Here is a 26,265-nt window from a genome sequence, read left to right on the forward strand (position 1 = left end):
CTTTAAAAAGTGTCTAATCATTTCATGGTCACGTTTCACGCTACGATTGAAATCTGGAAATTTGAGAGATACATCTGAGTTATTTGTAAAAAAAAAAAAAGTCCATGAAGTGCTGCTCAACAATGAAGATTTTGAGGAAAAGGGGAGGAGCCTCAGACTCCGGCCTAGCCGCTTCCTTCTGCCCTCACGAGTTCCGTCTCCATGTTGTCTGCTCTCCTCTAGGAACCGTTACCTGGGAGACAGCCGGAGGTGGTGGTGGTTTTGGTTCTTGGTTGAGAGAGAGAGGTCAGCTCAGCCAGTCCAGATCATCGCCATCGCTGTCGTCTCCGAACAGGGGGGTGGGAGGGGGCCGTCCTTTTAAACTCTGACGACCAATCAGATAGCAGGAAAAGGTCACATTTATAAACGGTTAGTAAACACAACAGATGCAAGGCCTAACTACATTACACCTGTTTGGTCTTAACACCACAACGACGTGGCTTTTTGACTTGAAAAAATCCAAATGACCAGTCCATCTCTCACTCCGGAAGAACTTGTTTAGCTAATACTTTAATACTCTAATTTGCATATTATTTGCATATTAATCGTTCATATTGATTAATGTTCTATTCGGAATCCAAGATTTATATCTATATTTATATCTGCTAGCTTGCTAAATTGTTAGCTTGGTAGTTTTTGGTTGGTGTCCATAACTCGAAGTTGCCTAGCAACAGTGTTCTCTCAACTTAATTTGCATATCATTTGCATATTAATCGTTCATATTGATTAATGTTCTATTCAGAATCCAAGATTTATAACTAATGAGTTGATGTTTTGTTTAAGTTGGACTGTTTCAACTTTGTGGTGACGGAGGTGTAGGGGAGAATCATCCCTCGCTTCATCTCGATCTAAAGAGAGCGACGCAGCGGCGCTTTAGCCTTTTGATCAAACCAGTCCAGCCGAGTTTCAGGCGTAGAGCTGCACTGCATTCTTGTAGTTTTGAGTCCATCTCCTCCACCTTATACAGTAAAACCTGAGCTTTATCACTTACATATGAAACGTTTTCTCCTATTAAACACAGATGTAACAGATGTGTGAGCAATAAAAACGTCCCTCTGTGATATGGGAATAAGGAAAACACAGCTAAACACAAACATTTTAATAAAACCGTCTCGGGGTCCGTTTGAGCTTCTTTCTGTTCCATCCTAACGATATTCGTTCACGCCGTAGCATGGTGCAAGGACAAGGTTCCTGAAAGAACTGATCAGTTTAAGGACTATGAATTCATCTAGACTACTGGTTAATATTCATTAGTTGTGTTAGTGTTAGGAGGAGGTGAGTTTAGTTACAGTAAACAGTGTGTGTGTGTGTGTGTGTGTGTGTGGCAATGATGCTCCCGGCTCACCAGCTCCTCCTCCTCCTCCTCCTCTTCCTCTTCCTCGCTGGTTGGTAGTGGTGGGGGTTTATTTATGGCGGGACTCTGGAAAAACGGCTCCTCCGAATTCACCTCATCCGCCCGTTCAGATGGACTGAGACACCGGCAGGACACAAACAGGACAGAGACAGACACGGAGTCGAGAGGACGCATGATTACAATCACTGGGACAACATAAACGGGATAACTAAAGTGGGGGGGGGGTAGTGTGTGTGTGTGGGGGGGGTTGTTAGTCATTATCAGTCGATTACAGAATGGTAAGTTAATTGGCTCCAGAAGATTCTACCAGTTTCTCTACCAGTGTTTTATTCCTCTTTTACCACAGCAAATCACAGCGATTCTAATATTTATTAGAATGACATGATGTACTTTTTATCCTTTTAGTGTTACATATAATGTTGTGGAAGGTCCCTGATGGTTAGTTCCTGATGATTAAAGAGGGATTGACTACTCACTAAAAAAAAGAGAGACAGAGAGAGAGAGAGAGAGAGAGAGAGAGAGAGAGAAGGATGTTAGTTAGCCGGATTTCCTGCTACGTTCAATAAGATTACCGCTTTAAATACTCCGCCATCTTTCCAGCGTCTCTGCCTTTATCGTCTTGTTCAGAAAGCGTATGCCGACCCCTTCTGCCGAGTTAAACGTCATGTTTGGGTTTCTGCAGGTTAATTCTGCTCATGTTCTCAGAGATACAGATGAGTGGTGTCTACGGCAACACAGTGTTACAACGGATACAGCTAGCATACAGATGTGATAGCTAGCAGTTAGCCGATGTTTTAATGTTTTCCACAGGTTTCTTTGACGTCTGAAGGATCAATTTTAAATCTAAGAAGCGAAGCTACACTTTACTGTTATACGATATTACATATACAGTTATATTGTTGAAACCTGTTGTTTGATTTTGTTGTTTGATTGTTGATAAAGTCCCCCTTGATAATTAAAGAGCCAATTGTTGGATATATTTTAAAGAAATCGTGAAATCTTGACAGCGTTTAATTCAATGCTAACGCCAACGCTCTGCTCACCTGCTGATCTGAGCTGCAGTTTCTATACCGTTCTTGTCCGCAGGCTGTGGGGGTGGTGGTGGGTTCTTCGGGGGTCCGATGTGAACGGTTCCTTCCGATTCTTCTGACAGACACTCACTCTTAGCCACTACTTCCTCTCCAGGTGTGACGTCACCTGCGCTCGCTTCCTCTTCGGGAGTGACATCATGCTGCGTCTGAATCTGTGTTGTGACGTCAGAGAGCACGGGCTCTTCTCTGTTCTCACCGTCTGCTTCGATGTGATCCGACTCCTTCCCTGTGTCCTTCCCGTCCTGTTCGACTTCCTCGTCCCCTTTCGTTTCCTCTTTAACACAGACAACTTCCTGTTCAACCTTCTCTTCCTCTTTACCTCTGACAAGTTCCTGTCCATCCTTCTCTTCCTTCTTGTTCTCCTCCTCTGTCACTTTCACCTGGCCATATTCCTCCTCCTCCTCTACATCCTCTTTCTTTCCGTTCATATGTACCTCCTGGGCTCGTTTCACCTGCTCCTCAGACTGCGCTTCACTCCTCCTGTCCTCCTCTTCCTCCTCTTCATCTTCATCCTCCTCTTTCTCCTTGGTTGCGGACGGTTCGGATTTTGAGAGCAGCTGCAGGGTGACGTTCTGTGGAAGTCGACAGCAAGTGTGTGGCAGATTTGCTTAAACAATAGCAGTCGTGCAACCACAGTTGCAGTTTTTTCCTATGTTATTAGAATTACCATAATCTTTGGAGTATATGAACTTTTTCTACAGTAAACCTGCCATTTATTCACCTTAATAGTGTTGACCAACACGCCCAGGACCACACTGCCGGTGTACGTCTCATTGAGCTCAAACTCGCCCCGTAAAGAGTGGAACACTCCATTCATCACACGCTTCACCTGCTCATACACACACACACACACACACAGGGCACAGTAAAGAAGCTGGACCCATGATGGTTTCTGTTGTGTGTGTGTGTGTGTGTGTGTGTGTGTGCGTGTCACCTCTCCCGTAGTGTCCGTGTGCTGCCGCTGCTCTACCAGTTTCCTCTCCAGCTCTGAAACTCGCGCCTCCCCCTGCTGCCTCAGTGACTCCGCCCTCTTCTCCAGCTCACAACACTGCGACATATTTGCCCGTGTGTTCATTAATACCATGATTTTTCCACAAAAATTTTTTTTTAAAGAATCGCAAATCCACTCCTGTTTACTTTCAGCTCCGTTTACTTTCACCTAACGGTTCATGTTGGTTTCAGGAAATCCTCGCCCTGACCTTATCTCTCAGGGCCTGAAGCTCCTCCCCTTGATCTTGTTGCTGTAGTAACCGTTGCTCCTCCTCCTCTCGGGACTGCTTCATAGCGGAGAACTGTTGGGAGAGAAAGACCGGTCTCTGTGTGATTGATGAACGGCTGCTTTGTTTTGTGGAGAATGTGGGCTTTAAAATGATTGCTTTTGTGAAACGGTCTTCACTGCAGAACCAAGGGGGTGGAGCCAGACCTGAGCTAACTCCTCCTATAACCCTAATCCCCTAACCCAGGAGATGCTCTATAACACCAAACACCACAAACATTCATCTTTAAACCAAAATGAGTGTCTCCCCATCCCCTGGACTTTTATTCTGACTCCACCCAGGTAGGAGGAGCTGGATCAAGTCTGACTGATATACACTATATTGCCAAAAGTATTCGCTCACCTGCCTTGACTTGCATATGAACTTAAGTGACATCCTATTCCTAATCCATAGGGTTCAATATGACGTCGGTCCACCCTCTGCAGCTATAACAGCTTCAACTCTTCTGGGAAGGCCGTCCACAAGGTTTAGGAGTGTGTTTATGGGAATTTTTGACCATTCTTCCAGAAGCGCATTTGTGAGGTCTCACACTGATGTTGGACGAGAAGGCCTGGCTCTCAGTCTCCGCTCTAATTCATCCCAAAGGTGTTCTATCGGGTTGAGGTCAGGACTCTGTGCAGGCCAGTCAAGTTCCTCCACACCAGACTCTGTCATCCATGTCTTTATGGACCTTGCTTTGTGCACTGGTGCACGGTCATGTTGGAAGAGGAAGGGGCCAGCTCCAAACTGTTCCCACAAAGTTGGGAGCATGGAATTGTCCAAAATGTCTTGGTATGCTGAAGCATTCAGAGTTCCTTTCACTGGAACTAAGGGGCCAAGCCCAGCTCCTGAAAAACAACCCCACACCATAATCCCCCCTCCACCAAACTTTACACTTGGCACAATGCAGTCAGACAAGTACCGTTCTCCTGGCAACCGCCAAACCCAGACTCGTCCATCAGATTGCCAGATGGAGAAGCGCGATTCGTCACTCCAGAGAACGCGTCTCCACTACTCTAGAGTCCAGTGGCGGCGTGCTTTACACCACTGCATCCGACGCTTTGCATTGCACTTGGTGATGTATGGCTTGGATGCAGCTGCTCGGCCATGGAAACCCATTCCATGAAGCTCTCTGCGCACTGTTCTTGAGTTAATCTGAAGGCCACATGAGGTTTGGAGGTCTGTAGCGATTGACTCTGCAGAAAGTTGGTGACCTCTTCGCACTATGCGCCTCAGCATCCGCTGACCCCGCTCCGTCAGTTTACGTGGCCTACCACTTCGTGGCTGAGTTGCTGTCGTTCCCAAACACTTCCACGTTCTTATAATACAGCTGACAGTTGACTGTGGAATATTTAGGAGCGAGGAAATTTTACGACTGGATTTGTTGCACAGGTGGCATCCTATCACAGTTCCACGCTGGAATTCACTGAGCTCCTGAGAGCGACCCATTCTTTCACAAATGTTTGTAAAAACAGTCTGCATGCCTAGGTGCTTGATTTTATACACCTGTGGCCATGGAAGTGATTGGAACACCTGATTCTGATTATTTGGATGGGTGAGCGAATACTTTTGGCAATATAGTGTAGCTTATATAAAGTAGTATAGAAACACAGTCACATCATTTCCCTGTGTGTGTGTACCTTGTCCTGTAGCTGTGTGAGTTTAAACCAAGTGTGTATGTGTGCATGTGTGTGTACCTTGTCCTTTGGCTGGGTGAGTTTAAGCTGTGTGTGTGTGTGTGTACTTTGTCCTGTAGCTGTGTGAGTATAAACGGTGTGTGTGTGTGTGTGTGTACTTTGTCCTGTAGCTGTGAGTATAAACGGTGTGTGTGTGTGTGTACTTTGTCCTGTAGCTGTGTGAGTATAAACGGTGTGTGTGTGTGTGTACTTTGTCCTGTAGCTGTGTGAGTATAAACGGTGTGTGTGTGTGTACTTTGTCCTGTAGCTGTGTGAGTATAAACGGTGTGTGTGTGTGTGTGTGTACTTTGTCCTGTAGCTGTGTGAGTATAAACAGTGTGTGTGTGTGTGTGTGTACTTTGTCCTGTAGCTGTGTGAGTATAAACGGTGTGTGTGTGTGTGTACTTTGTCCTGTAGCTGTGTGAGTATAAACGGTGTGTGTGTGTGTGTGTACTTTGTCCTGTAGCTGTGTGAGTATAAACGGTGTGTGTGTGTGTGTGTACTTTGTCCTGTAGCTGTGTGAGTATAAACGGTGTGTGTGTGTGTGTGTACTTTGTCCTGTAGCTGTGTGAGTATAAACGGTGTGTGTGTGTGTGTGTGTGTGTGTGTACTTTGTCCTGTAGCTGTGTGAATATAAACGGTGTGTGTGTGTGTACTTTGTCCTGTAGCTGTGTGAATATAAACGGTGTGTGTGTGTGTGTGTACTTTGTCCTGTAGCTGTGTGAATATAAACGGTGTGTGTGTTGTTGCCTGTCCTGTAGCTGTGTGAGTATAAACGGTGTGTGTGTGTGTGTGTGTGTGTACTTTGTCCTGTAGCTGTGTGAATATAAACGGTGTGTGTGTGTGTACTTTGTCCTGTAGCTGTGTGAGTATAAACGGTGTGTGTGTGTGTGTGTACTTTGTCCTGTAGCTGTGTGAGTATAAACGGTGTGTGTGTGTGTGTGTGTGTACTTTGTCCTGTAGCTGTGTGAGTATAAACGGTGTGTGTGTGTGTGTGTGTGTACTTTGTCCTGTAGCTGTGTGAATATAAACGGTGTGTGTGTTGTTGCCTGTCCTGTAGCTGTGCGAGTATAAACGGTGTGTGTGTGTGTGTGTGTGTACTTTGTCCTGTAGCTGTGTGAATATAAACGGTGTGTGTGTTGTTGCCTGTCCTGTAGCTGTGTGAGTATAAACGGTGTGTGTGTGTGTGTGTGTACCTTGTCCTGTAGCTGTGTGAGTATAAACGGTGTGTGTGTGTGTACTTTGTCCTGTAGCTGTGTGAGTATAAACGGTGTGTGTGTGTACTTTGTCCTGTAGCTGTGTGAGTATAAACGGTGTGTGTGTGTGTGTGTGTGTACTTTGTCCTGTAGCTGTGTGAATATAAACGGTGTGTGTGTTGTTGCCTGTCCTGTAGCTGTGTAGGTTTAAAGTGTGTGTGTACCTTGTCCTGTAGCTGTGTGAGTTTCAGCTGCAGTGTGTCTCGTTGCTCTGTGAGCTCAGTCACTTCTCTGTTATGTTGTTCTCGTGCTGAGGCCAGACCTCTCTCACACTTCGCCTGCCACTCACGCTCCACATCTGCCTGCAGCTGTGCTAACTGCACACACACACACGGATTAAATCATTCATTATATCGATTAAATCAGCTCCTTATTAAAAATCCTATGAATATGCATGAGCATGCAAATTAGAGACACGCCCACATCCATCCAGTGCCATATTGAGGAAAAGTGATCCTGCATGTGTAAAATCAAGAGGCGACATCTCGCACACAAACACAAACATACACACACCTGCTCAGCAGCCGCCTGGTCCGTGTTGGTCCGGGCTTTACGAAGTTGACTCCGGAGTTGGTCCATCTCCATCTGACTGCTCTTCCTCACCTCCTCCAACTCCTCATCACAGCGCTGCCTCTCTGCCTGCCACTTCCTCTTCCTGTCCACCAGAGTCTAACACACACACACTAATATGTAATATAACTCCTGTGGAAATATATGACACGTGACCGCATTTTGAAGACCCTCACCCGCTCCAGACTCTCTTTCTCGCTCTTCAGGTCCTGCAGCTCTTCATCCAGGTTACTCAGCTTCAGCTCCACCTCCTTCCGCTTCTGCTTCTCGGCTTTGTACTGCGCCTGCACTCTCTCTGCTAACTCCTTCATCTCTGACACACACACACACAATTCTACCAACTATTTTTTCATGTGCAATCCTGCTCCTAACACTCTGCTGAAGGATCTGAGCCAATTATCAGCAGGAGGTAGAAGGTTCCTCACCCTGCAGCTGGTTCTCCGTAGCTGTGAGCTTGGCACCGTGCTGCTGTCCCTCCTGCAGGGCGGCGTTCAGGCTCGACTGCAGAGACACCGCTTTCTGACGCTGTGCGGTCAGCTCCAACTGCAGCTCTGACACCCGTGCTGTAGAGCTGGCCAACTCGTCTGTTAACCTCGCCTACAAACACACACACACCTTATGCTTTAAAATCAACAACCAGAGCAGAAGAAAGAGACCAGAGAATGAAAATGAGACGCAGTGACCGACTGCAGGGTGTCGGCTGAACTGAACTCGCAGTTGATGGACAGAAAAGAAAAAAAATATTTATAAAAAATGGATGAAATGATTAAAAAAAAAAGAAGCGGATGAATGAAGAGGAAGGTGGCAGGGATGAGGAAGCTCACCTGGTTCCTGCCCACGTCCAGTGGCAGTGCATGCTGGGAAAAGAAAGTAGTCACTACCACCGAACTGCTCCTCAGCCAATCAAATCAGATCACAGTGTCTGATCCGGTTATTTTAGCTTCCCGTATTAAAGAGCAGAATAAAGTGTGTATAGAGTGTGTATAGAGTGTTAAAGAGTTCAGAGTGCAGCGTGGTTGTGGTTGTGACTTCACCTTCTCCTGTTCCGCCTGCAGGATCCGAGCCTGGTTCTGTTCACTCGAGTTCTTCAGAGAGTCGTTCCGCTGCTCCATCAGCATGTTACTCTGCTCCATGTACCTACAAACACACACAATTTCTGATCCGGTAAGAGTCATAAATTCATAGGATTAAAGACTTAATAATGACATCAAAATAATAAGATCTTATTGTTACAAGATATTAATCAAAATAAAATGCTACATGAATCTGTAACCTCTGGTTCTGGTTGATGAGTTCACCGATCTTGCGGTTCTGCTCTTCGATGCGCGAGCTCTTGTCAAACACCTCTTTCTTCAGGCATTCGTTTTCCTAAATAAATAAATAAATAAATAAATAAATAAATAAATAAATAAATAACCCTCTGGTCAGATTTCCTTTCATTGTATGTAGAAGGGGGCACTGAATTGTACGTGCCTGTGTGGAGAACATGCAAACTCCACACAGAAAGGCCCCTGCCTCTTCGAGCCCGGGATTCGAACCCAGGACCTTCTTGCTGTCTGCATGGGTTTTCTATGGGTATTCCGGTTTCCTCCCACAGTCCAAAAACATGTACATTAGGTTGATTGGTAATTCTAAATTGCCCATAAGAGTGAGAGTGAGTGTGTGTGGTTGTCTGTCTATTTGTGGGCCTGTGATGGATGGGTGATGGACTGGTGACCTGTCTAGTGTGTACCCCTGCCTTTCACTCAGTGTGTGTTGGGATAGGCTCCAGCATAGGAGTGAGTGTGAGTGTGTGTGTGGTTGTCTGTCTATATACACTATATTGCCAAAAGTATTCGCTCACCTGCCTTGACTTGCATATGAACTTAAGTGACATCCCATTCCTAATCCATAGGGTTCAATATGACGTCGGTCCACCCTCTGCAGCTATAACAGCTTCAACTCTTCTGGGAAGGCTGTCCACAAGGTTTAGGAGTGTGTTTATGGGAATTTTTGACCATTCTTCCAGAAGTGCATTTGTGAGGTCACACACTGATGTTGAACGAGAAGGTCTGGCTCTCAGTCTCCGCTCTAATTCATCCCAAAGGTGTTCTATCGGGTTGAGGTCAGGACTCTGTGCAGGCCAGTCAAGTTCATCCACACCAGACTCTGTCATCCATGTCTTTATGGACCTTGCTTTGGTCACTGGTGCACAGTCATGTTGGAAGAGGAAGGGGCCAGCTCCAAACTGTTCCCACAAAGTTGGGAGCATGGAATTGTCCAAAATGTCTTGGTATGCTGAAGCATTCAGAGTTCCTTTCACTGGAACTAAGGGGCCAAGCCCAGCTCCTGAAAAACAACCCCACACCATAATCCCCCCTCCACCAAACTTTACACTTGGCACAATGCAGTCAGACAAGTACCGTTCTCCTGGCAACCGCCAAACCCAGACTCCTCCATCAGATTGCCAGATGGAGAAGCGCGATTCGTCACTCCAGAGAACGCGTCTCCACTGCTCTAGAGTCCAGTGGCGGCGTGCTTTACACCACTGCATCCGACGCTTTGCATTGCACTTGGTGATGTATGGCTTGGATGAAGCTGCTCGGCCATGGAAACCCATTCCATGAAGCTCTCTGCGCACTGTTCTTGAGCTAATCTGAAGGCCACATGAAGTTTGGAGGTCTGTAGCGATTGACTCTGCAGAAAGTTGGCGACCTCTTCGCACTATGCGCCTCAGCATCCGCTGACCCCGCTCCGTCAGTTTACGTGGCCTACCACTTCGTGGCTGAGTTGCTGTTGTTCCACGTTCTTATAATACAGCTGACAGTTGACTGTGGAATATTTAGGAGCGAGGAAATTTCACGACTGGATTTGTTGCACAGGTGGCATCCTATCACAGTTCCACGCTGGAATTCACTGAGCTCCTGAGAGCGACCCATTCTTTCACAAATGTTTGTAAAAACAGTCTGCATGCCTAGGTGCTTGATTTTATACACCTGTGGCCATGGAAGTGATTGGAACACCTGATTCTGATTATTTGGATGGGTGAGCAAATACTTTTGGCAATATAGTGTATGTGTGGCCCTGTGATGGACTGGTGACCTGTCCAGGGTGTGCCCCTGCCTTTCGCCCAATGTGTGCTGGGATAGGCTCCAGCAGATCCCCGTGACCCTAATTAGGAATAAAGCGGGTATAGAGAATAGATGGATGGATGTAGAAGGAAGGATGTGACACATTGAATGATACCTGGATGATGCGCTGGATGGTGTTCATGATCATCGCCGTATCCATGGAGACATTGGACAAGCCCAGTGAGAGCCCGCCCTGTTTGTGCAGCTCCTCAACCTGATAGGATGAGACAAAGTGTCTAAATATTCCAGAAATAAATTTGCACAAACAGGAAGGACTAAAAATTACTGAACATGTAACCAGAGTGATACTGCAGTATGAAATAAAACAACCAATCACATTACAATATACAAAGGATCATGGACCGGCAGACTCCAGTTAAGCATGAGGAAGGGGCGGGGTTTCTAATTTGCATATTCATTACAAACTCCCTATGAATATTTTAATAAGGAACAAAGTGCTTTCTGATGTCCAACGACATTATTTACATGGAACAGTCAAATAAAACATTTCTCCTGGGTTTCTAACCTTGGCAGCCAATTGGTCCACTTTGTCGCCCACTTTGCCCACGGCCAATCGGATCTCGGTGTTGTGCTGACGGGCTTCCGTCATCAAAAAGGATGTGACATCGCCACTTCCTGTAGGGCAAAGAAACCGTCAGTGTTAGATACAGTAGTAAGTTGACAATCCTCAAAATTCCATTACAGTGGGTTTAATATGCACAGCTCTGATGGTTTGTTTGCAGGAGGTGTGTGTGTGTGTGTGTGTTACCCTGGTAAGGCACGGTCTGTGAGGGGTACATCTGCCCCACTGGTTGTAAGTGAGATGGAGCCGTAGTGGACTGACTGTAAGAGTATGGCTAGAAAAAAAACACAGCAGTATTATGGAAGGTGTCTCTATTTTCAGGAAGTTGTTGTGGTTACACCATATCAGAAATATGTGATTAGAAGGTAAACAATATGTTGTTTTATATAATATAATGCACCACTCACCTGGAAGCCATGACCTGCTACAGGTATCACAGGCTGGGGATTGGCCGTTGCCAAGGAAACAGGCATTAAAGCTGTTGCTGGAGAAGCAAAAGGATATGATGACACAGGGGTTATGGAAGTTCTCAGTACATAAGAAAGGGCAGTGCTATCGAGGAGGAAAACTGAGAAGGTGTGTGAGGTGTGTGTTTTTACCCTGCAGCGAAGGTGAAGGACCAGCGGTGAGGTGGACAGGCTGAGGGGAAGGTGCAGGAGGACGCTCTTTCAATCGGGACACACTCGGATCCTGCGAGATGCATGTAGACATGAGAGTGGCATTAGAGTTACAACACTAAAACACTCTGGACATGTTGTTATAGGAAAAGATCATACCTCCAGTTCAGAGTCGCTGGACTCGGCTTGCGAGGGTGATGATGCCGGGCCAGCGAGGAAGGGCAGCATGGGCTGACCCATCTTGGCCATGCGGGAAATGAGCTTGGCTTTGGTCGCGTCTGGATTCTGAGAAAACCAAAACGAGTCAATGTTTTGTCATAAAAGACACCAAATAACCTGTTACAAACGTCATGAATGTAATATATGATGATCTTTAAAGGTCTGTTTGAAACTCTAGATAGATGTTCATCCCTCTCTGATTCATTCATGAGATTCAAAGACTCAAATGTGAAAGGATTTTAATTCTGAAATGGTAAAAATATACTGAAGATTCAGATTTGGACACGATTCAAAGAGTCAGATTATAAAATTGACTCAAATTTTGAAAAAAAGATGAGTATTGTGGATTAGTGTGAAGGAGTTCAGTGATTCAGAGAAAAGATTCAAAAAGATTCAGATTGTTAAATGGTTCAGTGAATCTTAGTTATGAAAGATTTTAGGATGTAAACATTTAGACGGTGAAAGTATTCAAAGATTTAAATGATTCAGATTGTGAAAAGATTAAAGTATCTGAAACTTAAATGGTTCAAAGATTCATATTAGGAAAGCTTCATTTCCCAAAATTCAGATGGGAAAAGGATTGAAATATTCAGATTCTGAAAGGATTAAAAAATGAAGGAGAAAAATGATGGAGGACAAATGTTGGTGACTTTCCTTTCATTTTAGAATTGAATCAGATATTTAATTCAGATTATTCTCACTCAGTTTACACTATACTAATTTTGAATCAGATTTAGTCATCAATCAGATTATTATCAGCATATAAAGCATGAAAACGTGAACTGAAACCTAAACTGGACCAGGTCTCTATGAGCTTTCTAGCATTAATACTAACATTACAGTTTTAGGATAAAGTGTTCTTTATGAGAAATATATTAGTAAAGAAGGAGGTGAAAGCTACTCACTGCTAGTTGCTCACTCAGGGAGTTGGATTTAGCTCTTAGAGGTGGTTCACTGAAAGAGAAGAAAAATACATTTTAATATAAAATACACTACTCACAAAAAGTTAAGGATATTGGGCTTTCAGGAAATTTCAGGATGCACCTAAAATGCACTATAACCTTTCCAGGTGAACTTAATTTGACCTTCTCTACACTTTTGAATGCACATGTCCAACTGTTCAGTGTTTCAGTACTTTTTGCAGAACTTGCTGTTCTCTAACAAGGTGCTTAACGGCAAAATTCACAACTGGGGTTTGATCCATGAATCGACCAATAAATTTTCTGGTTCAATTAGAATTGGTATTTAAACAGTCCTCTTCATCATGCTGTTCACATTTTGACATCATGAGACCAAGACCACACCTAACAATTGATCAACAGTACCTCACCATTGTGAGGCTTCAAACAGGATGTTCTCAGAGGGAAGTGGCCACTGAGCTTAGAGTGTCACAGAGTGCCATCAGCAGGTTGGGACAGAGATACAGAGAGACTGGAAGAGTCACAGAAAGGCATAGAAGTGGACGTCCTCTGGCCACATCCCACGTTGATGACGGCTTCATTGTGAACAGTGCCCTGCGGAACCGGATGATGAATGCCACTCAACTCCAGGCACATTTAAGGGAGGTGAGAGGCACCCAAGTGTCACGTCAGACCATTCGAAACCGTTTACATCAGCGTGGTCTGCGTGCTAGCAGACCTGCAAGGGTACCTGACCACACCACCAGGCACAGGCGTCATCGTTATGCTGGACGAGGGACCGGTGAGCCTCAGTGCTGTTCTCTGATGAAAGTCGATTCACGTTGAGCAGAAATGATGGCCGCTAATGATGTTGGAGACGTCAAGGAGAGTGCTATGCATCAGCCACTGTTGTGGTGGTGTTACAGTCTGGGCAGGTGTGTCCACTCAATACAGAACTGCCCTACATCTTGTGAATGGTACAGTGACAAGCCAATACTACCTGAATAACATCATTAATCCAGTCATTGTGCCCCTGCATGAACAACACAGGCCTAATTTCATCTTCATGGATGACAATGCTCCAGCTCATCGAGGTCGCATCATTAGGGAACGGCTGCTGGAGGCTGGGGTACCTCAAATGGAGTGACCTGCACTTTCTCCAGACCTGAATCCCATAGAAAACCTATGGGATCAGCCGAGTCGCCGTGTAGAGGCTCGTAACCCTGCACCCCAGAACCACAATGACCTGAGGGCCGCCCTTCAAGAAGAGTGGAATGCCATGCCTCAGCAGACAATAAATCGACTCGTGAACAGCATGAGACGTTGTTGTCAAGCTGTAATTGATGGTCAAGGGCACATGACAGATTATTGAGACATTGAGATTTTTTGTTGTGGTATACCCACCACTGTTGTTGGCTTTTGTTTCAATAAATTGTTTGAGATGAGGAAATCACCATTGCAGCTTCTACTTTAATGCCCTACTTTCATGATATAATATCACTGTAGTGTGAACTTTTCACATTTTCCATAAATTTCACCCAAAAGCCAAATATCCTTAACTTTTTGTGAGTAGTCTATATATATTATACAGTAATATACTCTCTTATACGTGATCCTTGTTCAACTCTGCTAGTTAACATTTTAACCCCTAGAAGCCCTGAGCTGCTCGTACCCTGATCTGCTGGCTGCTGAGGTGAGATCTGGCCCTAGACTCTCCACACTGGGGGCAGGAGAGGGGACAGCGGTGTCCCTGGAGCTCACGGCTGTCCTCTCAGAGCCGGCGTCTTTAGCAAACTTCACCTGCATGTTCACACACACACACACACAAAATGTTGTTATACTTCCTTCCTTATGATGAAGGCATGTCTCTAGGAGATTCTAGGAGTAAGGAGATTTATCGTCTCTCACTCTACGAATTTCTGCCTCGAACACCAAAGTGCTGTCTGCAGGGATTCGGCCCGGGACGCCCTGAGATCCGTACGCCAGAGCCGGGGGAATCACAAGGAGACGGCGTCCTCCTTTACGCATGTTCAGCATGCCCTCCTCCCAGCCCTGATACCGAGAGAGAGAGAGAGAGAGAGAGAAAGAGAGAGAGAGTGAGAGAGAGACATAGACAGAGAGAGAGAGAGAGAGAGAGAGAGAGAGATTGTAATTAATTTTACAGTCAACACTTTAATTACCCAAACGACGACAGCTCTGCCTCACACTCACCTTGATGACTTTTCCAGCACCGAGCTTCATTCTCAGAAGCTTGTCCTTATTTACATTAGAGTCAAACATCTGGAGACACACAATGTCACACAAGTCAGAAGAAACAAAAACATTATCACTTAAGTGTGATGTCACAAAATAGGCTTGGTTTGGACTCTGGACCAATCATGTCTGATATGCAAATTATCCGAGGATGACTGCTGCCTACAAAGCTAGCGAGCTGACCCGGAAAATAATAGAGACAAGCGAAATATGAGAATATGACTACACCATGTTCTCACAAGCACTTACTAAACATAACTAATGGGCTAAGTATGATCTATATCTAATAATAAACCAATCACATCTAAGATTAGTGTATGACTGTAAACAGAACCTGTGTGCTAAGCTAGCTAGCTGATTTGGACAATATTGGTGACAGACCAAATCCGATTTGTCACGGTAACCAAATATATCGGCATGTTCGGCCTCTGAATCAATGGCGTTTGAGATTAGATTATGCCGTGGCACTGCTTCGAGTTCCCACCTGGCCGATGGTGTGGTTCTGCAGTAGCCAGCCGGTGTAGGCCACCTCCAGAGAGTCTCCGTTCTCCACACCCTGACCCTCCCCGAGGAGCAGGTCCTGAGTCACCAGCATCTCCAGAGGAGAAGAACAGTTTGCTTTAGCCAAAGACACCTGAAATCAGACACGAAAAATTACAAGGAAATTACAGAAATAGTTTGTCGAAACGTCAAATTTACGCTACGTCCCTGCCTTCTTTAACTTATAGGCAGGACATGATTGGGATTTGATGCTTTAGTTATTGGAATAATGTCATTTTGAAATCCTTAAACATATTCTCAGATGTTTATCGTGAAAAGTCTGTATGTAAACATTTATTTTAAAAGACATGCACTGTATTGACAAAAGTTTTGGGACACCCCTTCAAATCATTGAGTTCAGGTGTTGTTTTTCAGGGGTTGGACTCGGCCCCTTAGTTTCAGTGAAAGGAACTCTTAATGCTTCAGCTTCATACCAAGACATTTTGGACAATTTGACAGAGTCCTGACCTCAACCAGATAGAACACCTTTGGGATGAATTAGAGAGGAGACTGTGAGCCAGACCTTCTCATCACAACATCAATGCCTGACCTCACAAATGCACTTCTAGAGGAATGGTCAAAAATTCCCATAAACACACTCCTAAACCTTGTGGAAAGCCTGACCAGAAGAGTTGAAGCTGTTAAAACTGCAAAGGGCGGGACAACTCCATATTACATTCATGTGCATGTAAAGGCAGACGTTCCAGTTTTGTCCTGGCTCACAGTCTCCACTCTAATTCATCCCAAAGGTGTTCTATCGGGTTGAGGTCAGGACTCTGTGCAGGCCAGTCAAGTTCCTCCTCCAGGCCATGTCTTTATGGACCTTGCTTTGTGCACTGGTGTGCAGTCATGTTGGAACAGGAAGTGGTCACACAAAGTTTGGTGCATGAAATTGTCCAAAATGCCTTGGTATAAAGCTGCATTAAGAGTTCCTTTCACTGGAACTAAGGGGCCGAGCCCAAAACTTTTGGCAAAATAGTGTATTATAGTATCATCTGCTTTGAATAAACATTAGGAAGCGATGACGAACATCAAAGAATCAGTTGTCCAAGATGGCTGCCCTAATTATATTATTCATTATAAAGTTCAGCGACAAGTTAACAGTGTGTTGCTAAATACACAGTAAGCTTTCATCAGGGTCAGGGTGCCGGTGGATCCAGAGCCCATCCCATGAGTCTGGGAAATATTCATGAAACTATTTTGGTTAGTTATTCCATAATAATATCTGCTATGTTCATATGCTGTCTTGCTGTGGTGCTAATAGGACAAAGACTAAACCAGGCGACACCAACAGAGGGCATCATGTGGCTGTTAGACCAATTTTCTCTAGCGTACCTCTTTGCAGAAATCTGTGGCTGCTTTCTCTGACTCGAACATGAGAGACCAGTTCTGCCTCTGGTCATCATAAAAGGTGCAGTAGTTACTGGGCTGGACCTGAGACAAGAAACAGAGATGGCAATAAGTGTGGAGAAGAAAGTGAGGACAGGTCAGAGAGATTAAAAAGGAACACATGAGGAGAGAAAACACACAGTGAAGGAGAAGGTTGAGTGAATCCTGGCCGCCGTTACAGGTTTCTGCTGGCTGGCGTACAGCAGCAGCTTATACTGCAGAAGAAAACAGAGTAATGATTAATGAGATTAAAGGCGTGTTATTGACTATTTGAAAGTGTAAAATGGCATCTACACACACCTCTTTGTTTGCGTGGTTTCCCAACACTGCAGCTCCCAGCTTTCCTTGCTTCACATACTGTCCATTAACACTGCAAAGACACGCATTATTGCACAAACTGATCTGTTTCTGTCCTAAAAGTTAGTCTTCATTAACTGATACTGAATGCAAACCATGCTACTGATGATGATGATGATGATGAAGAAACATAATACTAACTATCTGTAAGCTTGAACTGCGGTAGCGAAGAGCACAGCAGGTGACCCGGGCGGAGCAGCGGCTTTCTGAGCAGGTGGACCTGTAAGACATTTCCAACAGAGCTAAATGAATTTCAATCTGTGAATCTGAACGAATGAATTTTCAATGAATGAATTTGAATCTGTGCTTTTTAGATGAACACTCGATGCAAGTCGACTCTGAATCAGCACTTTTAGATGAAGACTCATTGAGAGTCGACTCTTTGTATCAGCACTTCTAGGTGAACACTTAATGAGAGTCAACTGTCTGAATCTGTGCTTTTACCTGAACACTCGATGCGAGTCGACTCTTTAAATCAGCACTTTTAGATGAACACTCAACATGAGTCGAATCTTTGAATCAGCACTTTTATATGAATACTCAATACTTTTTGACTCTTTGAATTGGCACTTTTAGTTGAATACTCGATGCGAGTTGACTCTTTGAATCAGCACTTTTAGGTGAACACTCAATACTAGTTGACTCTTCGAATCAATACTTTTAGATGAACACTCGATGTGATTTGACTCTTCGAATCTGTGCTTTTTAGATGAACACTTGATGTGTCACCTTTCTGAATCTGTGCTTTTACATGAACACTTGATGTGAGTCGACTCTTTGAATCAGCACTTTTAAATGAACACTTGATGCGAGTCAACTCTTTGAATCAACACTTTTAGATGAACACTCAGTACATGTTGACTCTTTAAATCAACACTTTTAGGTGAACACTCAATACTAGTTGACTCTTCGATTCAACACTTTTAGATGAACACTCGATGTGAGTCGACTCTTCAAATCTGTGCTTTTTAGCTGAACACTGAATGTGAGTTGACTCTAAATCTGTGCTTTTTAAATGAACACTTGATGAGAGTCGACTCTTCGAATCTGTGCTTTCCAGATAAACACTCAATGCGAGTCACCTTTCTGAATCTGTGCTTTTACATGAACACTCGATGTGAGTCGACTCTTTAAATTAGCACTTTAACATGAACACTGAGTTGACTTGACTCTATTAGCCATTTTTTCCCTTTTGTTGTTCATGTATTCGATACACTTGACCAGTCTGAATATCACCTGAATGCTCAACTTCCTTGTTTTTTGTAATGTTTGTTAATGCAGCTGCAGCACAAGCACATCGTTCTCCTATCAGTATTTTTATTTTGGAAACTGAACCAACACTAAAACTGACACTTCTCTCTGCCACGTTTGTTCCTCTTTTTCTATTGATAGAGAGACGATGTCTGCTTAAAAATAAATAGAAAACACCAGAGTGAAAACCAGAATCTTCATTAGCGATCGCTTTATTTTAAAGAATTACTTTAGGTCAAAAGTGAATAACATGGATCCCATTCAGCTTGTTAATCAGTTAGCTGTGTAATAATAATAATAATATTCTCATGAATACCTGAGTATTATTCTCATGCGTACCTGAGCTCTTACGAGGCTGTTTGGGGGCCGTGTACTGGAACGACTCGTTAGCCTGGCTGGACGTCTGGTCCAAGCTGAACAGAGAGGCTAATTTCGCCCTGGGATCACAATGAGAGAGAGAGAGAGAGAGAGAGAGAGAGAGGGAGAGAGAGAGAGAGAGAGAGGGAGAGAGAGAGAGAGAGAGAACACTTAATTATTAAAACATCACTGATGATCATACAATCACACCCATCTTAATATTGGCCCCCTAAATATATCAATCATTAGGCTCCACTCGAGCTCGGTTAAAGCTCTGTCGCTTCCTGAGGTTCCATCTCGCCTACATGGAGCCCTGAAGTCTGAAGCCCTTCACGCTTTGCTCCCTGGATTAACTCTGGCATCCGTTACAGAGAGCATGTGAGCGGCATTAACACACAGGAACTCAGCCGAGCTCCAAATCACATCACTCATACTTCAATAAACGTCGCTGACCCGCCGGACGTTATTAGATTTCTGGCTCGTTTGTACAACCTTGGATTAAAAAAAGACAACCGGTTAACAAGCAGAAAATGAGAAGCTACTTCATATTTTATAATGCTGAGGTCTTAATATGCCTTAACTTCCTATTTTAGTTATTTAATCATGTTGTTTACTAGGGATGCCACAATACTCAATATAATATTGAACCGTTCGGTACGACCTCCATGGTTCAATACGCATGTGAACCGCAGTTTTTTTTCTTTAAATCAATAATAACCATGTGTTTTTTAAAAAACTAATTTTTTTTCCTTCATGCGCTCTATTACTCTCTGTAAACTCCTGTGTGTGTTTGCCTGTACTGTATGTCTACGTGCTGAGACAGACACGCCTCCCCGCGAGTAAATATCCAATCAGTGAGCGCTAAAGTTAGGGGCGGTGACCATGCTTGTGATGCTGGTGTCAGATTTCACTCTAACCCTGGAGAGCAGTGAAGTGAGGCAGAAACACGAGGAAGCAGCTCCGTGATTCAGATCCGTAGTGTGGGGACATTTGTTGTTGACCATGATGCCGATGAAACAAAAACAGTAAACAAAAAATGACTGTGTTTAAGCAGTGTTCCACACGAGTTAGATACGGACATGGAAGTACTTCCAACATGACCACACCTACAGCTCCATCACCCAGAGATATCACTGTGTGGAAGTGGGAGCCTTTTTTACCTCTACGAAAAAACGTGCAAAAAATTGAAAACGCTTTGGCTAAAGCACAAAGTCTTGCTCTAATAACAGACAGCTGGAGCTCGGGGGTAACAGAGTGATCTCACCGTGACTGGTCATTACAGAGAGTGATCTCACCGTGACTGGTCATTACAGAGAGTGATCTCACCGTGACTGGTCATTACAGAGAGTGATCTCACCGTGACTGGTCATTACAGAGAGTGATCTCACAGTGACTGGTCATTATAGAGAGTGATCTCACAGTGACTGGTCATTATAGAGAGTGATCTCACAGTGACTGGTCATTACAGAGAGTGATCTCACAGTGACTGGTCATTACAGAGAGTGATCTCACAGTGACTGGTCATTACAGAGAGTGATCTCACAGTGACTGGTCATTACAGAGAGTGATCTCACAGTGACTGGTCATTACAGAGAGTGATCTCACAGTGACTGGTCATTACAGAGCGGACTGGGAAATAAAGAGCGCCGTCCTCCAAACCTGTGTCCTGTAATAAAGTCATACAAGAGCTAATTTTTATACCTCACTATTTTCAGTACACTTTCATTGTGTTAGTTGATTTTTGCATTTAAGTAAAATAAAGAGAATTGCAACTAAAACCATTTTTTTTCTTCTTAACAAACTTACTGTTCCTGTCACCTAAACAAAGAATAATGGAAAAAAAACCTTTAATTTGCCAAGCCATCCGAACCGAAAACCGTGGGTAAAAACCGCCGTACGTATTGAACCGTGGGTTAACTGTATTGTTGCATCCCTATTGTTTAAGGTTACTGACACTCAATAACGGCCTAAGAGTTACTGACACAATCAATAACGGCCTAAGAGTTACTGACACACTCAATAACGGCCTAAAAGTTACTGACATACTCAATAACGGCCTAAGAGTTATTGACATACTCAATAACTACCTAAGAATTACTGACACACTCAATAACGACCCAAGAGTTACTGTCACACTCAATAACGGCCTAAGAGTTACTGACACAATAACGACCCAAGAGTTACTGACACACTCAATAACGACCCAAGAGTTACTGACACACTCAATAACGACCCAAGAGTTACTGTCACACTCAATAACGACCCAAGAGTTACTGACACACTCAATAACGACCCAAGAGTTACTGTCACACTCAATAACGGCCTAAGAGTTACTGACACACTCAATAACGACCCAAGAGTTACTGACACACTCAATAACGACCCAAGAGTTACTGTCACACTCAATAACGACCCAAGAGTTACTGACACACTCAATAACGGCCTAAGAGTTACTGTCACACTCAATAACGGCCTAAGAGTTACTGTCACACTCAATAACGACCCAAGAGTTACTGACACACTCAATAACGGCCTAAGAGTTACTGTCACACTCAATAACGACCCAAGAGTTACTGACACACTCAATAACGACCCAAGAGTTACTGACACACTCAATAACGACCTAAGAGTTACTGACACACTCAATAACGACCCAAGAGTTACTGACACACTCAATAACGACCCAAGAGTTACTGTCACACTCAATAACGGCCTAAGAGTTACTGACACACTCAATAACGGCCTAAGAGTTACTGACACACTCAATAACGGCCTAAGAGTTACTGACACACTCAATAACGGCCTAAGAGTTACTGACACACTCAATAACGGCCCAAGAGTTACTGACACACTCAATAACGGCCCAAGAGTTACTGACACACTCAATAACGACCTAAGAGTTACTGACGCACTCAATAACGACCTAAGAGTTACTGACGCACTCAATAACGACCTAAGAGTTACTGACACACTCAATAACGACCCAAAAGTTACTGACACTCAATAACGACCTAAAGGTTACTGACACACTCAATAACGACCCAAGAGTTACTGACACACTCAATAACGGCCTAAGAGTTACTGACACACTCAATAACGACCTAAGAGTTACTGACACAATAACGGCCTAAGAGTTACTCATACACTCAATAACAACCCAAGAGTTACTGACACACTCAATAACGGCCTAAAAGTTACTGACATACTCAATAACGGCCTAAGAGTTATTGACATACTCAATAACTACCTAAGAATTAGTGACACACTCAATAGCGGCCTAAGAGTTACTGACACACTCAATAACGACCCAAGAGTTACTGTCACACTCAATAACGGCCTAAGAGTTACTGACACAATAACGACCCAAGAGTTACTGACACACTCAATAACGACCCAAGAGTTACTGACACACTCAATAACGACCCAAGAGTTACTGACACACTCAATAACGACCCAAGAGTTACTGACACACTCAATAACGACCCAAGAGTTACTGACACACTCAATAACGACCCAAGAGTTACTGACACACTCAATAACGACCCAAGAGTTACTGTCACACTCAATAACGGCCTAAGAGTTACTGTCACACTCAATAACGACCCAAGAGTTACTGACACACTCAATAACGACCTAAGAGTTACTGTCACACTCAATAACGGCCTAAGAGTTACTGTCACACTCAATAACGACCCAAGAGTTACTGACACACTCAATAACGACCCAAGAGTTACTGTCACACTCAATAACGACCCAAGAGTTACTGACACACTCAATAACGACCCAAGAGTTACTGTCACACTCAATAACGACCCAAGAGTTACTGACACACTCAATAACGACCCAAGAGTTACTGTCACACTCAATAACGGCCTAAGAGTTACTGTCACACTCAATAACGACCCAAGAGTTACTGACACACTCAGTAACGACCTAAGAGTTACTGTCACACTCAATAGCGGCCTAAGAGTTACTGACACTCAATAACGGCCTAAGAGTTACTGACACAATAACGGCCTAAGAGTTACTGACACACTCAATAACGACCCAAGAGTTACTGTCACACTCAATAACGACCCAAGAGTTACTGACACACTCAATAACGACCCAAGAGTTACTGTCACACTCAATAACGACCCAAGAGTTACTGACACACTCAATAACGACCCAAGAGTTACTGACACACTCAATAACGACCTAAGAGTTACTGTCACACTCAATAACGGCCTAAGAGTTACTGTCACACTCAATAACGACCCAAGAGTTACTGACACACTCAGTAACGACCTAAGAGTTACTGTCACACTCAATAGCGGCCTAAGAGTTACTGACACTCAATAACGGCCTAAGAGTTACTGACACAATAACGGCCTAAGAGTTACTGACACACTCAATAACGGCCTAAGAGTTACTGACACACTCAATAACGGCCTAACAGTTACTGACACACTCAATAACGGCCTAACAGTTACTGACACACTCAATAACGGCCTAACAGTTACTGACACACTCAATAACGGCCTAACAGTTACTGACACACTCAATAACGGCCTAACAGTTACTGACACTCAATAACGGCCTAACAGTTACTGACACACTCAATAACGGCCTAAAAGTTACTGACACACTCAATAACAACCCAAGAGTTACTGACACACTCAATAACGGCCTAACAGTTACTGACACACTCAATAACAACCCAAGAGTTACTGACACACTCAATAACAACCCAAGAGTTACTGACACATACTGTTACAGAAAACTAACCAACACCTTCCGACCAATGAGGAGCCGGAACTCTGTGACGTGAACTTGTCTCCTGTCTGGTCTTTTAAGACTGTTTGGAATCAACCTCAAAAAATGAACATCAAATTTAGACTAGACCTTTTATTTTTTTTTTATTCCTGAGCACTAGACTCTTGATCTAGGGGGTGAAGGTGTGGGGTGTAAATTCGAACACAGCCAGTAAACAGCACAGAAAAACCCAAAGGCATTTCACAAGCCAGGGCTGACTAGGGGTCACGTGACCGGTCATGTGAAACGTCATTGCACATTATTAACATGAAATGAAGGTAGGGGGGTTGATTAAATCTCTCTCTCTCACACACACCCCCACCCCTGACACGAAACAAGTTAACCATAAATAAACATCATCAGTAACTAACTTTGATTCCATTCTTCCTACATATTTGATGCTTAGCATTCTAGCTAGTTTGCATTTTGAGCTTCTTAGCAAAATCCCGAATAAAAAAAACACAGTTCTCTAGCTTGACGTTTCCTTCTGCCTTTAGCTAGCGTTACTTAGCTTTCTTTTGTTGCATGAATAAGTCAGTCACTCTCACTCACCCTCCTGTAGGAGACATGAAATCTCCGTCTTCATCGTCAGCAGCGAACATGTCTCCGTCTCAGTGCTGTAAACACCCAGATAACCGTGATATACACATTTAATCAGAGAAATTACTTTATTCAAAAAAAGGTTTAAATAGCGTCAGAAGACTCAACACTGGGTACGAAACATCGGAGCTAAACTTCCCCTCAGCTTCCGGTTTCTACTGATCAGCTGACCTCCCACCTGATGCCAAGAAACACGCGTGAATATTACTAGGTTTACGGTAGTCACCATACAAGAACCGCTATTGCTTTTTGTGTTATTCATGAGAGGTCTGATTCTTATCAAAGATCCGGTTCTTTTGGGTCGGTTCCCTTAGAAGATACGGCTCCCAAATGGTTCTTCATTTCTCAAAGCCTTCTATTTTAGCTTAATTTAGCTATTATGAATAGTTTGTGTGTTGTTAAGCAACTTTTTATTCAGTGTTTTTTGACTGTTTTGCAGTCTCCGATATCATTATTGCAACCAGATGCTGCTTATATTTCGGGTTGCTTGTATTTCCTGTACCACTACACTCACTGTCTTCGGAGCGTCTGCCCCCTTCCTTCAGTCACATAATTGTATGGTCGTAGTCTGTCCTTGTATATGATTGGCCGCATGGTGTGCCCATCAACATGAAGTCCCGCCCCTGCCTGCATGGCTTGTCAGAGCAGAGCTTAGCAGGAGCGGCTGAAGATTCGGCTCTTCCCGACAGCACTCGGCTCTTCTCGTTCGCTACAAAAGAATCGGCTCTTAGAGTCAGATGTGTCAGATTCTATGATATGCACTTCTTCGACAAGAATTTGAGTGACCGTTCTCCACTGTCCATCGACGGATCCTCTGTGGAGATTGTCAAGAGCACCAAATTCCTTGGTGTTCATCTGGCAGAGAACTTCACCTGGTCACTCAACACCAGCTCCATCACCAAGAAAGCCCAGCAGCGCCTCTACTTCCTCCCCCAATCCCCCCCCCATCCTGACTGTGTTCTACAGAGGGACCATCGAGAGCATCCGGAGCAGCTGCATCACTGCCTGGTTTGGGAACTGCACCGTCTTAGATCGCAAGACCCTTTAGCGGATAGTGAGGACAGCTGAGAAGATCATTACACACCCCACACACACACTCTTACACTCCCCACACACCCCTCACACACACTCTTACACACCCCACACACACACTCTTACACTCCCCACACACCCCTCACACACACTCTTACACACCCCACACACTCCTCACACACACTCTTCACCCTCCTGCCATCTGGAAAGAGGTACCGGAGCATTCAGGCCCTCACAACTAGACTCTGTAACAGTTTCTTTCCTCAAGCCATCAGGCTCCTCAACACCCAGGACTGAACTGCACAAAACTCTCTCTCTCTCTCTCTCTCTCTCACACACACACACTCAGGACTAAACTGTACATAACTCTCTGTCTCACACACACTTACACACACTCACTCTCTCTCTCTCTCTCTCTCTCCCTCTCTCTCACCTTTGTGGACACACAAACACACACACACACACACACACACATAACTTATATTGTTAGATACTTATTGCACTACCTCAACCCCTGTGTTTATTTCATCTGCTGCTATATTTATATTTATGTTTATTTCTATTTTGCACTACCTCAACTGCTGCTACTGTATTTTTGTACATGTTGTCAGGCCGCAAAGTTCATCATCATCTCATTTTATTTCATTTCATTTACATTTCATTGCACGTTCTTTTACTTTTTTTTCGGTGCTAAGTGTCCTGTATTTTTGTGTTGTCTTTTTTGTATTTATTATTTTTGCACTGTCTTGTCGTAGCTTTGTTTGCACCTAGCTGCACACTTTACACTTTATGTGGCTTGGATGTTGTATGTTTCTGTAGCACCAGGTCCTGGAGAATCGGTGTTTCATTTCACTATGTACTGCGTCAGATATATGTGGTTGAAATGACAATAAAGCTTCTTGAATCTTGAATCTTGAATATGATTCTCTCAAACTTTGTCTTTTCTTTATATCAATTTCCAAACAACATCAGTAAATAAGGAAGAAAACATTCTGAGATGTAGTTAGCTATCCATCCATCCA

General features: G+C 44.0%; 1 protein-coding gene across 3 annotated transcripts; it reads right to left on the reverse strand.

The window, feature by feature from the left end:
* Nucleotides 1–14: 14 nt before the first annotated feature.
* fkbp15b (FKBP prolyl isomerase family member 15b) lies at nucleotides 15–24,380 on the reverse strand. Of its 3 annotated transcripts, XM_058389503.1 has the most exons (29): nucleotides 24,164–24,380; nucleotides 18,800–18,897; nucleotides 17,351–17,429; nucleotides 17,153–17,222; nucleotides 16,993–17,067; nucleotides 16,799–16,897; nucleotides 15,408–15,557; nucleotides 14,882–14,950; nucleotides 14,579–14,722; nucleotides 14,343–14,470; nucleotides 12,677–12,725; nucleotides 11,712–11,837; nucleotides 11,535–11,625; nucleotides 11,343–11,419; nucleotides 11,122–11,209; nucleotides 10,879–10,988; nucleotides 10,468–10,566; nucleotides 8,516–8,610; nucleotides 8,277–8,379; nucleotides 7,668–7,839; nucleotides 7,419–7,555; nucleotides 7,186–7,341; nucleotides 6,837–6,989; nucleotides 3,684–3,776; nucleotides 3,419–3,532; nucleotides 3,206–3,313; nucleotides 2,437–3,056; nucleotides 1,385–1,508; nucleotides 15–364 (listed from the first exon to the last, which is right to left on the reverse strand). In XM_058389503.1, the coding sequence occupies exons 1-29, from the start codon at nucleotides 24,211–24,213 to the stop codon at nucleotides 287–289; spliced, it is 3,555 nt and encodes a 1,184-aa protein (XP_058245486.1). In that variant the 5' UTR covers nucleotides 24,214–24,380; the 3' UTR covers nucleotides 15–286. The 3 variants fall into 3 exon arrangements, with proteins under 3 accessions (XP_058245486.1, XP_058245487.1, XP_058245488.1); XM_058389504.1 differs by lacking the exon at nucleotides 3,684–3,776; XM_058389505.1 differs by lacking the exon at nucleotides 1,385–1,508.
* Nucleotides 24,381–26,265: the final 1,885 nt, after the last annotated feature.

The sequence above is a fragment of the Hemibagrus wyckioides genome, linkage group LG05, assembly GCF_019097595.1.
Source record: "Hemibagrus wyckioides isolate EC202008001 linkage group LG05, SWU_Hwy_1.0, whole genome shotgun sequence".
Lineage (NCBI taxonomy): Eukaryota > Metazoa > Chordata > Actinopteri > Siluriformes > Bagridae > Hemibagrus > Hemibagrus wyckioides.

Bases quoted from the DNA above. Each gene is read 5' to 3' on its own strand.
- fkbp15b (XM_058389503.1), bottom strand. From the start codon at position 24,213: ATGTTCGCTGCTGACGATGAAGACGGAGATTTCATGTCTCCTACAGGA. The intron at 8,611-10,467 runs GTATCATTCAAT...TTATTTATTTAG, and splicing joins CCATCCAGCGCATCATCCAG to GAAAACGAATGCCTGAAGAA. The intron at 8,380-8,515 runs GTTACAGATTCA...GTGTGTTTGTAG, and splicing joins CTCATCAACCAGAACCAGAG to GTACATGGAGCAGAGTAACA.